The sequence below is a fragment of the Zeus faber genome (genome assembly GCF_960531495.2).
Source record: "Zeus faber genome assembly, chromosome: 1".
NCBI lineage: Eukaryota > Metazoa > Chordata > Actinopteri > Zeiformes > Zeidae > Zeus > Zeus faber.
Window position 1 is genome coordinate 46,684,348 of NC_137193.1, and position 17,500 is coordinate 46,701,847.

Below are 17,500 nucleotides of genomic sequence, written 5' to 3' on the forward strand. Positions count from 1 at the left end.
GCTTGGCGAACCTGGGGGGAGGAGGGAGAGGAGGAGGAGGAGGGAGATGAAGGGGAGCTGAAAGGCACGAACCAGGCCGTCTATTTGGAGGAGCGGGCGAAGGACATCTTTTAAAATAGTGAAAAGTGGAAAAACTGCACGCAACACGGTCTTGCAAAACTACAAAAAATGGTTCTTTCACAAATTTCACATACGATCTTTTCTCCACTACACCTGCTAAAAAGGCCAGATAGCTGTGGAAGTATCTCTTAGAACCCTATTTTGACAACAAATATTTATTGTTGTTATTTTTATTATTATTATTATTTAGTATTTATTATTCGTTTTAAAAAAAATACAGATTTCATCGTCAAAATTCACCTGCTTTTTTTTATATATATATATTTTTCTCTAAATTTTAAGGTGTCATCCGTCTTATTTTGTTTAAATACATCTATGTAAATTGACAGTGAAGGCACAATGCAGCGTATCAATTTTTTGGAAAAATAACAATTCCTACCAGAAGAGATTCCTGTAAAATATCCATTCCAATATCCAATTTTATCTCAATTGAGCTATTTTTTGTAAAGGTTACATTTTGAGCATTATATTAAACCAAATCCATATAAATGTACTGTTAAATTAAAGCTTAATTTTAAAGCAAAATTACACTGATTTCCTTAAATATACTGCTAAATTGAATCAATTTAAATTTACTGTAAAATTAAGATTTACACAGCTGCCCTGAACATTACATTACTGCAGATTCCAAATGCACTAGTGACAGTTCGACTCTTCCCCAGTGGGTCATAACAGCACAGTATCCATTTAAAGTAATGGCATAATTAAAGGAAGGGCGCTTGGTGCAAAGTCATGCAACTGAGCCAAGAAACGACATTATGCTAATGTGTAATCATCTCTCTGAGTAAGGATTTATAACAGCGGTTCTCAACTGGTGGCTCCCGATTCAAAACAGGGTCCGTGGGTTCATTTACAGTGGACCGCGGGACTATATGTACACTTTGGTATAAGGCCATTTTTCAAAGTGCACTAAATCTCCGATGCTGAGCTCTTATTTTGAAACAGCTTCCAACTGTGATGTGTGGCGTCATATCACAAATGTACCCGAGGTCACACCACCACACAACCACAACCACAGTGGTTAAAAAAAAAAAAAAGGTAAAATATAAGGAAGTAAAAGTAAACTAAAGTAAAAAAAAAATAGGTGAACAAATTAATAATAATTGATTTTGTGGAAAAAAGTGAAAGGGTTCAAGTCGTATGTATTTTGATGTCTTGCTGACCTGCCGGGTTGGTCGGGGTATTTCTGTTTGGTGTACGACTCCAACGAGGCGTAGACCTTTTCCCTCAGCCCCTCCACCTCCGCGGGGTTCGATAAGCCCTTGGCATCTGAAATGACATTGCACATACAACATCTTATCTTCTTGTGGGGGGTGTCACCATTCCAATTCAAAATCGAAAATCGATCGTAATGAACCGCTCCAATTCAATAAAATACGATATATTTTGCGATATATATTCTGCAGTATATTATGTCCACTTGATGGGTCCCCTTGAGAGAGCAGAACAGAGAGCGGCAGCTTGTGAGAAGTGCTGCTACACGCTCCATAAGAGGGGTTAACGTTATGGATATGATTTGGATTGTGATATCACAGATAAGATAATAATGTTAAATGGAACATGATGCTGTGATATGATGAGTAGAATTAGGAAAAAGTCCGATTGGAGAAGAGCAGACACGGACACGGACACGGAGGGGAAGAGACGCAATTGCAGTCGTTTTGAGAAGTTTGTCCCTTTTCAGTGAGAAATATTATGAAATATGTATGAAATATTTTGTTTATATTTATTCCACTACAAAAAAATAACATTATCTATAATGATTTAATGTGACTGGACTTAGTTACTTTTTGAGAAACAAGTGATTTTCATTACAAATCAAGACTCCATAGTCTAACAGTGTCATGGCTGTCGTATGTTTGAATCGAAAACCTAATCGAATCGTGACCTTAAAATCCAAAGGCAAATCGCATCGTGGATTTGGAGAATTGTGACACCCTTACTTCTTATACACTTTTCACAGCGTCAGTTACTCTTTTCTAAATCCATTGAGAATCCATTTAAGATCCAGAAAGCAGCCCTTGGAGATCCACGCTGTGTACAAGGTGAGGGCTCAGAGGTCAGAGGTCACACTAACCGGGGTTGAAGAGAACGATCGCCCGCAGGCAGCCCAGCTCCGTCTTGTCCATCTGCATGTCTTTCATTTTCGACACCAGCTCCGTCAGGACCCTATGAGAGATAATGAAAGAGGAATAGGATCCAATAAATACAGTTAGAGTAATACTTTTACTATTATAGTAAATACTACGATAGTAAATTCATTTGAGTCATGAGAAAATAAGTGCAAACCTAGGGGGGGCAAATACAAATTACAGATGTCATTTAGCAGGAATTAATACTAAATTATATAGTTTTGTATCAGCAAAAATAAATCCATTTTCTAATTCGCTATGGCTCATGAAGTATCTCAACTTATATATTATTATTAAATATTATAACATATATGAAAATTAATTGACAACAATTTTACATTTTACATTTTATTTTATTTTATAACTAGTATATATTTATATTGAATTCATATACAATAAATACTATCAGGGGGTAGGAAGCATTTGAAATGTGCAGGAGAAACAGACAAGAAGGCCAGAAATTTTTTTTTGCAGGGGTGGATGGAATTTCCTGCATCCTGGTTTATTTGACCGTGGTGTGTGGCCATGGTGTGGCGTTTTAAGGAGATATAATCAGAAGGGATAGCATACAGAGCTGCATTTGATATAATAACCAAAAATGTACATAGCTGCTTCCTAATCTCTACCTGTCAAAGATGGATCCCACTCCGGCGCTGTGGGCACTGCTCCTGTGCACGTGGAGGCCCGTGGCCAAGAGGATGCCGTCTTTTACCGTGACGGAGCGATGCGAGAAGGAGGCGATGAGCAACTCGTTCCAGCCTAGAAGAGGGCAAAATACCAAACGAAAACTATTTGTTATTTACTACATTATTTGTGTACAGCGAGCTAATCTATTCAGGCCTGTGTGTGTGTGTGTGTGCGTCCTCTCACCACCAGGGGGCGGTGTTGCTGAGCCTGTGAGCCACACAGGGCCTATTGAGGTTGTTTCTATTTATAGCCAGTCACTATGAAGGATGAGTTCACCAATGAGAACACTTAGTTGGTTTTTTTGGGTTTTCTTTTTTTTTTTTGTTTTTTTTAACAGATAGATAGAACTGATTATAAGAAAATACATAGATCTATCTTGAGAACATTATGCAGAATGAATAAATTACTGAATCAAAATTGAATTAAACTGAACCATTGCCTTTGAGTACATAATAGTGAAAGATTGTTTCAATATGTTTATGTTTGATTTTGGATATGAATATGAATATGAATGTGTTAATGACCTTAATGTGTAGTATTTTCTGTGTAAATGTATTTGTGTGTGTGTGTGTGTGTCTGTGTGTGTGTGTGTGTGTATGTTTTGTGTGTGCGCCCGCGTGCGTGCGTGCGTGTGTGTGTGTGTGTGTGACTACCTGCTCGTAGTAAGATGACCTGGTCGTCCAGGGGGAGCTCCGAAAAGTGTGGTATTCTCTTGGCCCATTCCACCAAGGTGAAGAGCTGCTTGTCTGCAGCTTGGCAGATGTTGGTGACGGGGTCGTTGGTCTGAGAGAGAAGGGAGATAAAAGAACACAGACGGCATCTTGAAATACCTCTCATGACATTGGAGTCTTGTGATGGAAAAGGTCTTCAGACAGTAAATCCAGTGGAAGCGTCAGTGTAAGGTCGCTGACTCAATATTACTCTCTTCTCCTTTTCCCTTTCCTCTTTTCCGTTCAACTTTCCATGACACTGCTCACTTTTGAGCTTTATTCTTTACATTTATTTCACCTTGTAAGTGATTGATTTCCTTTCCGAGCCTTGTCAAGCATATTATTATTTGTGAGGGAACTGGAGTGAGAGATAAAACACGAGATTTTCTGAGCAATGACAGAGACATACTCTGTGTTTTATCATCAATGATGAAATGTGCCGGGTGATTGCGCGATAGCGATAGTCCAGTTTAGACAGCATGCTGCACTGGAGCGGTGGACTCAAATTTGGTCAGACGATCGCCAATGTTGGAACAGAAAGGAAAATGGGCTTTGGGCCAAAAATGGTCAAAATGAGCCGTTAAAAGCCAAAAATAGGCACAACGTTTCTGTGCAATCCGAGGAGGCAGCTTTGATATTTATTTGACACTATTCTTACCGAGTTACCGGGACTGCCGTCGGTGTACGTTTCTGTTTTGGGCTCGACGGCTAACTCGGCGTCCAGGATCTTGTCCACGGGCATCTCTTCGTTGAAACTACTGGTGGACTCCACCTCGTTCTCCCCCCGCTCCTTCCCGCGCTGCCGCTCTTCCTGCACCGCTGCATGGACACACACACACACACACACACACACACACACACACACACACAGAAGGTCGAAGGTTAAACGTCACGCTTCCTGGACATTGGGTCTATGCATTATGGATGCATTGTGTGAAGCCCACCTTCTCGCTTCATGCCCATGGCGAGGCACTTCTGGTAGCGGCAGTACTGGCAGCGGTTCCGCTGGCGCTTGTCGATCAGACACTCCTTGCTGTCTCGACAGGTGTAGGTCAGGTCTTTCCGGATGGTTCTCTTGAAGAAGCCTTTGCAGCCCTCGCAGCTGTACACGCCATAGTGCTTCCCTGCATGGAGGGAGGGTCAGAAAAACGTCAACATCGAGTCGCCGCCTTGAAGCAGCAGCCACGTCATAAGTTTGCGGATCACTCTCTAGTCTCTCTCGGGGCTCTCGTCTTCAGTTCATTTATTGCAGACAGGAGCAGGCTCGGTGTTAGGGCTGGGCGACATATCGTTACGATATCTATATCGTCATATGAAACATCAAAGATATGGTCTCGGATTTTGGTAACTGTAATATCGTGATGTGGTTAAATATTGTCTTTGAGTGACAGTAACGTAATGCAGTTTTCTGAACTTCCAACACCTCTTACTCATTGGTCCTAATATCCATATTTCTAATCATTGTTTTATAAACATTTCTTGAGTGTAAAAACACAGCCATCCCAAAAATATTGTCAAATTATCGTTATGAAGGTATTGAGGTATTGGTTTTGTCCAATATCACCCAGCCCTAGTTGGCATGACAACTGAGAGCACATCAGCATCTACTGCAACAATACAGTCGCGAAGAAAAGCGTTTTATTCTGCACTGCCTTTCTTCCGGCCGAGCCGTGCAGGTGGAGGGGCTGCTGTGGAGGGGGCTGGGGGTTGTTTTTGGGAGCGAGGGAGTGTCCCGCCTCCCCCGGAACCCCTTACCTGAGGAGCGGTCCCCGCATATGGCGCAGATGTGCTTGGACATCCCCCCGGGGCTGGTGCACTGGTAGTTGATATTCCCCATGCTCTGCAGGCCTGGAGGAGGCTTGATGTCTTCTGAGCTACTAACACTGTTCATGGAGTTCATCTGCGGGTGACAGAGGGATGAGAAGAAGGTGGGGGAGGGGGGTTGTAGTGGAGATAGAGAGGACATAAGGAGGGGACGAGGACGAGGAGAGGGGCGTGGAAGGTAAGAGTGAAAATGAAAATGAGTCAGTGTCCTCGCTCTCGCTCTCTCTCTCTCTCTCTCTCTCTATCTTCCTTCCCCTAGTTTTTCTCACTCCCCCCTCCCACTCTCTCCTTTCCACCCACACAGTTTGTTTCGGAGGGTTTGATCACATGCTCGGTTTGAGGGAGGGGTGGTGTTTTCCCTACTTGAGGCCTGCCATACAGTTTTGTAATATCTGCTGACAGGAGGAGGCGCACGAGAGGAGCTGCGGGGGGAGGGACGGGTGGGGAGTCACGTGTACGGGAGGCTCAGTTCACCCTCTCCCGCAGCAGAGGACGCTTGTCTGAGGAATGTTCATTATTACATTTTTTTTTTTTTTGTGATTTTAATGTTGAGATGGGAAGTGAAAACCTCCATTGTGGGCAGAAATTAAAAAGCAACTGACAGAGATGACTTCCTGTTCATGGGAAACAATTTGTGCCACGATTTGTCTGCACATAGTGTTCCGTAAACAAGCAGACAGGATGACCTTTCCAAACGAACAGGTTTTGGTGTATAGATCTCTGTTTTTCTTATCATCTTCTTGCACTTTGACCCTCTGCGTTTGATTACAGAGGGACTGACGGAGAGAGCGTTTTGGTGCATCGGCTCCATGTCCTCACAAATGCATTTCTATTTGTTTATGTTTGATAATTAGTTTGTTTACGGGCACATATCTGTTCTCGGGATTGGGTAAATAATGTTGACCTCCAAGAGACCCTCTGTCCTATATGTCTGAGGCATCGTAGCGTATAGGACATCCTTCTCACAGCATAACCCCGGGCTGTTCCTATCATTTATTTATGACGTGCACTTTGCTCTGTCAATTCCCTAATGGTTTGGCCTTTTGCCTTATAACAGAGAAAAGAGGGGGAAAAAGGCAACGCGACAGAGGGGGACACTGTCCCTTTCTGCCTTCACAGAACGCTCAAAAGCAGTAGATTTTCTTTACATCTTTAACTCTTCCTTTCTTTCTGCGGATGCCTGGAAGGCAGCCAGTCGCTGTCAAAACGAGTATTCAGCCCCGATCCTCCTCAGGATGGTGAGACGCTGCTTTACTTTTTTCACGTAAATATTGACATGACAATCCCTTGTTTTGCAGTTTTGTCCCAAATACAGATGTTATGCATCGTCTCATTTGCTCCTGCCTACCCTCACGTTCAATCATGTACGACAGACTGTGTGTGTGTGTGTGTGTGTGTGTGTGTGTGTGTGTCGAGCAGAGCAAATGGCCACAGAACATGAATTATTAAAGCTTCATATATTCTTTATGCAACGCATGGTATGAACAACATATTTTAGTATACACATGAACTTGACCCGTGTCTAATAGTTTATGTTCCGGGAATGTGTGGAATAAAACATGGTTATTGTTGGCACAGTGTGTTTTACAGTGCAATAACCGCAGTTTGCTCCAACAGGAATGGTGTGTTGAACCGATTCCCCGTTCGGACGTTGCACTGCGCCCGGAAAATGGAGAGCTGCTAAAAGAGGGTCTCACTATGTGCTCATATTAACACAGACCGTCCCTCAAGGCTTCTAGACTATCAACGGAGCAATGTATATCATTGTCTGCCGTGCCCCAGAGGATTGGCTCTGACCCAGCTTCCAGAGCAGCGTGGTGTGTGTGTGTGTGTGTGTGTGTGTGTGTGTGTGTGTGTGTGTGTGTGTGTGTGTGTGTGTTTTATGTGTGGCAGAGCGTCAAAGCACTGAGCCTTTTGGGCTTTGTAGTTCTTTCAACAGAAGAGCTCCATTGGTTCTTATGGTTGCAGTGTGATGTCAGACAGTGAAAAGAGAGAGAGTCTTCTGGGTGTTGTTATTGTTTACACAAGTTGAAAAAGCCGCCCCCCCCCCCCCCCCGGAGGCCTCGTGCAAAGAGCGAGGTTATTATGGCAAACAGCCGTCCTTTAATAACCTAAATGGGACAGCAAAAGGGAGAGGGAAGAGAGGGAAGGAGAGAGTTGATTGAATGGGTAGCGGAAAAGGAAAAGTAGCGTTGAATGATGAAAAAAAAAAGGGGGGGGGGGGGGGGGGGAGAGAGAAAAACAGGAGGGAGCGAAAGAGAATAATGAGCCGCAGCAGCAGAAAAAGAGTGACGGGGGAGAGGTGAGGATAGAGGAATAGAGAGAAGAAGATCGAGAGAAACAGAAGGAGAGGAGCAGGAGAAAATGGAGGTAGGTCTGCAGTGCTCTCAGTAATCCATTACGGGGCTAATAGTTGGACGGCGTCTTAAGTCTCCCTGCATGTCAGAGCAGTAGCATACCACTCATGGCTGGTCTTTAGGGCAGAGGGGTTAAAGGTCACCACAAGGGTAAGGAGGGTAGAGGAAAGTTGGTGCGCCAAGACCGGCCAAACAGAGTGTAAGAATGATATAACCCATGGAAGACAAGATATTTTTCCCAGAACATCTTCTTGATGAAAGCTCATATTTTTGGATTTTCATTAAGTTATCGTTTTTTTTTGTCATTGTCTCTTTTTTTCTAGTTTTAGAAAATCTGAACAAAATTGTGAGAAACCTACATTAAAAAAATTAAAAAAATATATAATAAAAACAACAAAAAAAAAAATACAAAACAAATCACTTTCAAATAAAATCCCCTTAAAAATATCTCCTGGTCCTGCTGACAACATTTTTTGTCGGCAGGACATTTATTTTATTTTTTTATAACTTTGAATTTTAGATAGGTTTAGGAATGCTTAAGGTAAGTTTCTCGCCATATTGTTAAATTTTTTACAAAGCCCAGAAAAAAGAGCCAATATTAATGTAAACAATAAAAATGTAAGCTATCATTAGGAAAAATGTCAGGGGTAATGTACAAAATTCTGATTTGCTGAACCTTTTTAAAAATAGGTTGTGACTTAACTTGAGGATAGGATTGCCGTTTTTCAACGCAGGCGTTATTAAAATGTTGATTCCCATGTATAACTGTTCAACCAACACTTTATGGGTGAGAAACTTACCACCCTGCTGCAGCTTCTCGCTCTGCTTAAAAGCCTTCAGTATATAAAAATGATTTGCAGAAGTGCAAAGAGTCAATAAGACCCCCAAAAAAGGGATATAATTATCAAAAAGGAAAGTTTGTTTTTTTCGGCTTCAGACTTTGCCCCCTTGGACTGCGTTTGCTCATAGTGAGAACATGCAGCAGAGTGGTAAGTTTCTCAATAGTGAAGCGTTTCGAGAGTTTGTGCTCGGATCAGTCATAATGACGGGAACCAACATTTTAATAAAATCTGACTTGAAAGAATGCGCAAAATACACCAACTTAACTATCTATCGAAACAACCATCCAATCAGGCATACATGTCCTCTCACCTGTGGGCTGTTTAGCGTTCCAAAGTTCATGCTGGGCGTGGAGGGCAGCGATATGGACGGGGAGCCCAGGGACGATGTGATGACCGAGTACGGCGAGGCCAGGCCGTTCATGGACGAGCCCAGCGTGGACATCGGGGACGGCAGGTGTCTGGAGGAACTGATGACTGACGGGTGGCCCACCATGCCGCCCATCTGAGGGTGGTGGGAGTGGTGCGTGTTCATCGGCCCTGAGGAGTCTGTGGGAGTGAACACAAGAAAAGGACACACAGCTCAAGACATGACAATGGACTGAAGCTCTTTATATGCGAGGAGGCTATCATGAGAAGGAGTCAGTTTTGCTTCAAAACAGAATGAAAACAGGAAACTCAGAAGAACCTTTTGTATGACGGACTGTCTATCTGTGTGTTTAGAGCAAGCTGGGGTGCCAGACACACAACGCAAGGGGCCTTGGGGTAAGACCGTGAACAATTTGTGGCATACAGCTTCCTAATAGTCAAATATTGGTTAAGAAATCCAAATGAGTGTTCAAATATAAACATCAGGTATGTCCTGTAGGTTCAACAGAGAGTACGGATACTGTACCATGTACATGAAATGTCTTGCGGCGACCCAGGTTTGACTCCACCCTGCGGATTGCTGTGTGTGTGTCTCTCTCTAGCCCATATATGCTGTCTAACTACACTGCACTCTATAATAAAGGCAAAAATCCATCACAAGGCGCTTTACAGTCCTAAATTCAAAGGCCGCCACCGCCTGACCCTCAGATGGGCAAGGAAAAGCCGCCATAAAACCCAGTGGGAAAAAGAGAGAGGGGGGCAGCAGCTCAGGAGGTAGTCTAGTTATCCGAAGGTTTCTGGTCCGGTTCCCTGGTTCCTCCCGCTGGCGTGCTGAAGTGTTCTTGAGCAAGGCGCTTAACCACTAATCGCCCCCCATGGCTGCGTCCATCCGGGGTATGAATAATTGTGAGACGCTGTGGACAAAAGCGTCTGCTAAATGATGATGGAATGATGAGAGAGAAGGGAAACAGAAGAGGTATTCCCCTTCCAGAATGTCCAGTGGAGCAATGCTGCCGAGCGGGCCAATATGACATTAGAAAAAAAAAAAGGAAACACACAAAATAACTAAATGAACACAGTAAGGGATATCGAAGGTCACTGAAGTCAATGAGGCATCTGGTGCTGTCTCTGCAACACAGCTCTAGTAGCTGAAGTAGGCACGAGGTTTGCAGGAAATCAGACACCGTTCTGCGCATATAGCCACCCTCATGGCAGGTTCTGTATGAGTTCTAGTTCAGAATACTATACTAGAACTATAGCTGAACTATACAGCCCAAACAAGCACCAGCTGCACAAAGCATAGTCACCAGCTCTAATCGCATACATGAGCCTTGAAGTCATCATCCAGCAACAACAGATGGCCAATGTTTATATTTAGAGGCGTGCAGAAAAGCTGTGCATTTGAAGAAAATACTGCTATATCGCAGCACATCGGCCTGTGTCTGATGCAGACTGAAGCCCACCCCTGACGTAGCTTTGCATCTATTGATGTAAACCGACAGGCTGACATTTACATAGATGACCTATTTAGGAAAGCTGTCAGTAACCCTGGGTAATGGGGCGTGGAGTGCAACCTCATGCTTGTAGCTGTGAGGACATTCATAATCACTAAAAATGACTGTGCACACACGCGCACGCGCGCACACACACACACACACACACACACACACACACACACACACACACACACACACACACACACACCTATGAATGCACACATGTGCACCAATGTAAACACACAGAGCGGACAGCAGACATGTTTGATTGAAAACCACACAGGCCTGAGGTTTACACATTACACAACTAATTCTGTGGAGGAAGCCACTCAGATCAGATCAAAGTCAACATTTAAAGCGGACTGTGGCAGACCAAGGGGTGTGGTTAAGCCATGGTCTGCGGGTGACGGCGCTGGCTTCTTCACGCCGCCGCGCAGCTGTGCCGGGTCCACCTAATCAGCATAATTATCACTGTTGGTGGGACCTGGCTGGGAGAGCTTTCTTATCTTCACCAAAATCTGTTTTTGAACAAATTTGAGGCGAGATATAAGCAACCCAGTTGCTAAATCTTCACTCATATTAGATCTACCATTCCTCATTTAAGAGTTTGCTCCCGCAGCAAGGTGCTTGGAGCACCGTGGGATACGGTAGGGCTTGGGGCTTTTTTGTTTAATTCAATTGATGAAACGTCGGAAAATATAATAAAATAAATAAAATAAATACACCTACGTTTTTGTTTGGAGAAACACGGAGCGGATCCCACACCACAGCCTACAGTACAGTCAACCTACCGTGGGCACAGATAAATACCACACAGCTGGTATTAATTCCACTTTCTTTAAAAGATTTGTGCTGGTCTCTGCAGCCAACAGCAGAGCAGTTCCCAAGATTAGGTCTTAGTTTCAATGCTCGCGGGTCCGGTCGCACTCCAGCCGTGGGTGGCCACAGATGGGGGCAGTTCTAATTATAATGAAGTGAAGTGACATTACTGAACGTCTCGTTTCACCACATGTTTTCTGAAATAGACAGCTCACAATAAACTGCCTGGGTTGACTTATTTCACAGTGTGTGTGTGTGTGTGTGTTAGTAGATCCATCAGAGACCCAAATGTATGTGCACAAGCACTGAAAAAGTCGGTTTTGCATAACAGGTCCCCTTTATAATAAGTGAATGTCACATTAGCTTCACCGTTGGACACTTGGATTAGAGCAATTTGTTCTCTGTGCTGTGGCAATCTATAACACACGCACGCACACACACACACACACACACACACACACACACACACACACACACACACACACACACACACACACACACACACACACACAAATAAACACACATCACACGCACACCCACATACACACTGACACAGAGTGACACTGGGCCAAGTGCCATTGGTCTCAGTTAAATGTCACATTCCAGCGTTTGGTGGTCGCGGTCTGAACGCCTGCAAGAGAAGGACTGTGCACTGACATGCAAACACCACCGACTCCATCCCTCCACATCCTCCACCTCCTCCACCTCCTCCACCTCTCTCCCTCTTTCTGGATTCTGCCGGAATTTCTGCCTCCTCAACTCAATTTTAGCTTCGGAAACTCTAACATAATCAAGCGGCTACAGGAGATAAAAGAGTACAGCAAGGGACAGAATATTGAGAAGTATGGAGTAATATGTGGGGGGACAAAACAGACGGACCAAAATAACATTTTAATAACAGAATTCAAGTTCAAGTCTGTCACTAAGATCCACGTTGGAATGAAATGGCAACAAACATTGCTCGTCATTATAATAACTACTCTGTCAAACATGCTGTCATGTTTTGAATACCTAATATAGTTTGATATTTGGTTCTATTGTCAAGTTCATCTGGATTCATTTAACAACGGTTATTCATATGGAAAGGTCTGTGGAAACGTTATCAGTCCGCAAAGAGATTCTCTTATTCTGTTATTTTGCAATGGGTGGCTCCAGGGTACACTATTTTCACTTTTCGCTGCTCACAAATCATTCGGGCCGAAACTAAGAAGATGCGGTCCCATTAAAAAAACAAAACAATGATAGCCCAGTGTTCTGAGTGGCTGCACAGAAAACTCCCCATTTATACAGTGAAAGTAGTTTCTCATGCTTTGGGGGAAAATTGTTAGCTTAGGGGGCTACGTCTAAGAAATGCCGCCCTTTTATGAATTTGATGAAATAGAGAGAGAAGAGGACAGACTGTTGCATAACATGCATGAATGCAGAGGGATTTACACAAGTAGACACAACAAACACGCACACATGCACACACACACACACACACACACACACACACGCACACACACACGCACGCACACACAGGCACACACACACACACACACGCATACACACACGCATACACACATGCACACACACATGCACACACACATGCACACAGCTGGCTATTCAATCCTTCTCTGTATGTCAGGGAACAGATGTTGTGCAACTTCCTGTTTAGCGTGAAGACAACAGGCTCCGCCCCCTTTCTCATTTTCTCTGCAAGTTATCCCTTTCCCCTGCAAGCGAGGGTGGTGTAGGCCGTGTGGGCTGTTCTCTCTCCCACATAAAACTCTGGGAGGAGGGGTTGCAATGCGGTAACTTGGCCTGAAAAAGCTTAATTTTCCTTGCCTGTTTAGTTTTTGATGTGTATTGACATTTACATAGAATATTACACGCTGTGACACATGACCATGACTTCACCCTCACCCTTTAAACGCTCTTCCAGCGGGAGCTTAACCTTAGAGCGTTCGTAGATCCTACATTTGTTTAATGGATGAGCTTATGCAATAATTCAAAACTGCATGTGTGTGGACGGCCCCCACCGAGCAAGTCGAAATTCCACCCAGGGCAATTAAAGATCAATTCTATTCTAGAAGTGCTGAGCAGGAGATAGTTATACAGCCATAGCCCCCGCCGCCAACGATGTGCCAGCATTCTCTTGCACGGACCGACAGGCATAGCCCTTTCCATCGGCAGAAAAATAAATCGAAATATATTAAGGTTGTGAAATGGGGACAGCTAAATAAGTAACAAGATATACAGCGAGGAGACATAGTAGGACAGTCGCTTCAACAAAAGGCTGACAACTGCACAGTGTGAATTGATTAAATGTCAGTGGCAGTCTGTGTATTACTGGTGGTAGGTAACCAATTTGAATTCTTACACTTCCTACTTTCTAAGGCTGAATGTCATGATAAAAAAAAAATAATCCAGATGCTCATGAAAGAGTGAGTAATTTATTCAAAAGGTCACATTCCTTACATCAGTGTACTTAACTTTGTTAAGAACATGAAGGGCATCCAGCCTCACTGGCTCTTTGTCCCAGGTAGAGGTTGGAATCCTGATGTTGTTTTTAAACCCCAAGTGGGCTTTAAAAACTGCTATACATGCTGTATACCACTGATTCTGAACCGTTTCCATATCAAGGATCATCAATATGATATGATGGCATGACGCCAAAGACCCCATTACTGATAGATACTGTATGATTTAGTCCAAACCTACCCGTCTATGCCAGAGTGAGGAAGATTGCAGTACAACTATGATCAAAACAGTCATTATTTTACATTCTCTAATAGAGCTAATGTCTTGTAAATAAAATAATAGTGAAGTTCAACTATTAATCATTTTGCTGGGGACTCCCTGGGTACTCCTGAAGGACCCCGGGAGTACCTCAGACCCCATGTTGAGAACCGCTATTATAGAATACAGGAAAAATAATAATAATTGAGTGTTATTGTAGAACATAGTCAACTGGTGGGTTTCCGGAAAGGGAACGTAACGGCGAGGTGCCTGTGCTTCACGTAGGGAGTATGTATGTGTGTGTGTGTGTGTGTGTGTGTGTGTGTGTGTGTGTGTGTGTGTGTGTGTGTGTGTGTGTGTGTGTGTGTGTGTGTGTGTGTGTGTGTGTGTGTGTGTGTGTGTGTGTGTGTGTGTGTGTGTGTGTGTGTGAGGGAGCCAACATCCACACTAGGGGAAGCAGGAACTGTCCCAGGGAGGCTCCAGGATCCTCTCCTCAGACGCCCCACCTCTACTAGCTGTTTTAGTTCCATTCTATGTAAATCACTTTGATACAAAGAATGCTATGGAATGTCAGCGTGCCATTTGTGTTTTACAACACAGCACCGAGGAGCACGGGGAGAAAACATGTCCTCTTTAAGCACCAGGGGGTTCTTCTCAGGCGCTGGAGTGCGTCTGTAAAAGAAGGGCCTAATAAACCAATAATAAACACAGACATTAATATAAAGAGTCGACTGGGGTTGTTTCTCAGTACGGTTTGAAGCGGCCTTTACAGTACCGCTGGGCTGCAACCTCCTCTTGCAGAGAAAACAAACAGAGCGCGTTGTGGAGCACCTTTGACCTCCCTTGCTGTGACTCAAAGGTCGCCTGTTGCCAAACTCCAGAACCAAGTTCAACAGAGCCCCTATCTGTCGCTGGCAGCCACAACGACCATTCCAAGAAAACGCTGCTGTCCTGGAAAATGAAACTCACTGGTCGCACAAGAGCCTGAAATGACTAATTATAATAACTGATTGAATTATAATGATTAGATATCGGGAGTGAGTTGAGATCACAATCATAACAGATTAAAAGACACACATTGCATCTGCAATGACTGATTTAATGGAAATGAACATGTTGGGTGGCTCAAGGTCCAATGGCAGAAACTAGCACACAGGTCAAATTTAATAGCGAATAGTTGAGGAAAAGACATGTACCTTATATCTATATATAAGGTACATTTAAGATGTGTTTTATTTGCTTTAATTGTTTTTTATTAATTCTATGTTAAAGCAATGGTGCTTCCGCTTTTTCAAATGGAATTACGGTAACAAACCGAAAAGCAAAAATTAAGTAACTCTGACAAAAATATAGAGTGGATAGTTTGATGGAATGTTTCTCACCATATCATTCGGATTTTCCAAAACCCGAAAATGGAGACAATATTAAAATACACACCGATCAGCCACAACATTAAAACCACCACTAATAACCACTTATATTATCTAGGTCCCCCTCGTGCCGCCAAAACAGCTCTGACCCTTGGAGGCATGGACTCCACAAGACTTCTGAAGGTGTTCGGTGGTATCTGGCACCAAGTCCTTTACATCCTGTTACTTTTGAGGTGGGGCCTCCATGGATCGGGCTTGTTGTTCCAGCACATCCCACAGATGCTCGATCGATCGGACCCTTACCCTGGCCATCCACATGATGTAGAAGAAAACGTGATTAATCAGACCAGGCCACCTTCTTCCATTGCTCCATGGTGCAGTTCTGACGCTCACTTACCCATTGTAGGTGCTTTCAGTGGTGGACAGGGGTCAGCATGGGCACTCAGACCGGTCTGCGGCTACACAGCCTCATACGCAGCAAGCTGGGATGCACTGTGTGTTCAAACACGTTTCCATCATAACCAGAATTAACTTTTTCAGCAACTTGTGCTACAGTAGCTCTTCTGTGTGATCGGACCAGACGGACTAGACTTTGCTCCCCACGGCGTCAATGAGCCCATGGGTGCCCAGGACTCTGTCGCCAGTTCACCAGTTGTCTTTCCTTGGACCACTATATATATATATGTAGATATATGGGCTATAATCAGGAAATGTAAAATACCAGTATAGTCCTTGGTATGGGGGGGGGTGTTTCCCTTCTCAACAATTACATTTTTTTATTGTGTAACTGTGCAAACTATCTTATATAGTTGACAAGCAATATAAGATTGTTGCTTTTCCCGAAATGCAAAACAAACCGCAGCATCCACACAGCTATGTATAACCCTTTAGCTGCTCAAAGTAGGCTTACAACCACCTAATCCCCCTCTCATGGCAGCAGACCAGCTGAAGTTTGGAGCCACAAATATGGCCTATTGATTTGGTGACCAACTGTTTGAAAAAAAAACACAAAAAACACACACCATCACAAACCATAAAGCCTTTAAATCCCTCACTGTTAATTACAACGCAGTGGCGGGATAGACCTTTCCACTGTGTGGTAATTCAATAAGCATGTGGCCCGCTGACTAATAATATCCCGTCTGGAGTTTAGACAACAAGTGGGAGTGTGCTTGGGGTCAATGGGTGTGGGGTGTGTGTGTGTGTGTGTGCGTGTGTGTGTGTGTGTGCGTGCGTGTGTGTGTGTCTGTGTGTGTGTGTCTGTGTGTGTGCCTGTATGTGTGTGGGAGGGGTGGTGTGGGTGGGATGGTGGTGGATCTGCTCCTGAACGTCACAAGCCTCAGTGTCTATCAGATTACCCCCTGCAAAGAGAGGGGCAAATCCCTAGCGTGGGAATCGATCTGCCCCGTATGTGTGGATCTATGCATGTTTATAGATGTGTGTGTGTGTGTGTGTGGGCACATCTTACTGCACCCATCTGTCCATGGCCATACATGTTTGTAGAGTATGCTTGTAAATGAGTGAGCACGTGTGTGTGTTTGTGTATGTGTGTGTGTGTGTGTCTGTGTGTGCATGCGTGCGTGCGTGCATGCATGCGTGCGTGCGTGCGTGCGTGCGTGCGTGCGTGCGTGTGTGCGTGTGTGTGTGAGTGTGTATATGCATACAGTACATGTTTGTCCAGTTGTACATGTTCACACATCCATCTAAAGTACTATATGTGAATGTGTGAGCACGGGCGCGCGTGTGTGTGTGTGTGTGTGTGTGTGTGTGTGTGTGTGTGTGTGTGTGTGAATATGTGTCTTGCTGGCAACGTTGCGACCAAGTGACAGAGAGCAGAAAGCATCCTAAAGCAATCGGAGGGAGGGACGGCCTGTGGAGCTCATTAGACACAGTGGAAATGTAATTAAGAAATCTGCTCAATCATCTCTAGCATTGGCCGCCAGCGCTGCGACAACACTTACTCACACACAGACACACACAGACACACACACACATGCATGCGCACGCACACACACACGCACACACACAACATACACGACACACAGACATTTAAACT

At 44.0% G+C, this 17,500-nt stretch overlaps 1 protein-coding gene across 4 annotated transcripts in view; it reads right to left on the bottom strand.

Moving 5' to 3' along the window:
* Window positions 1-17,500, bottom strand: part of rxrgb (retinoid X receptor, gamma b) — a 33,416-nt gene that overhangs the window by 598 nt on the left and 15,318 nt on the right. For 3 of the 4 annotated variants that reach the window (XM_080008593.1, XM_080008592.1, XM_080008595.1), the window contains exons 2-10: window positions 8,983-9,218; window positions 5,405-5,549; window positions 4,594-4,773; window positions 4,308-4,468; window positions 3,593-3,722; window positions 2,879-3,011; window positions 2,198-2,289; window positions 1,284-1,389; window positions 1-11 (exon numbers count right to left, since the gene is read on the bottom strand). The exon at window positions 1-11 is cut by the window's left edge and continues 598 nt beyond it. In XM_080008593.1, coding sequence (XP_079864719.1) covers window positions 1-11; window positions 1,284-1,389; window positions 2,198-2,289; window positions 2,879-3,011; window positions 3,593-3,722; window positions 4,308-4,468; window positions 4,594-4,773; window positions 5,405-5,549; window positions 8,983-9,204 — 1,180 coding nt within the window. In that variant the 5' untranslated portion in view covers window positions 9,205-9,218. Of the gene's footprint in view, window positions 12-1,283; window positions 1,390-2,197; window positions 2,290-2,878; window positions 3,012-3,592; window positions 3,723-4,307; window positions 4,469-4,593; window positions 4,774-5,404; window positions 5,550-8,982; window positions 9,219-11,325; window positions 11,423-17,500 lie in introns of those variants that run through there. The other variant, XM_080008594.1, reaches the window with a different exon arrangement.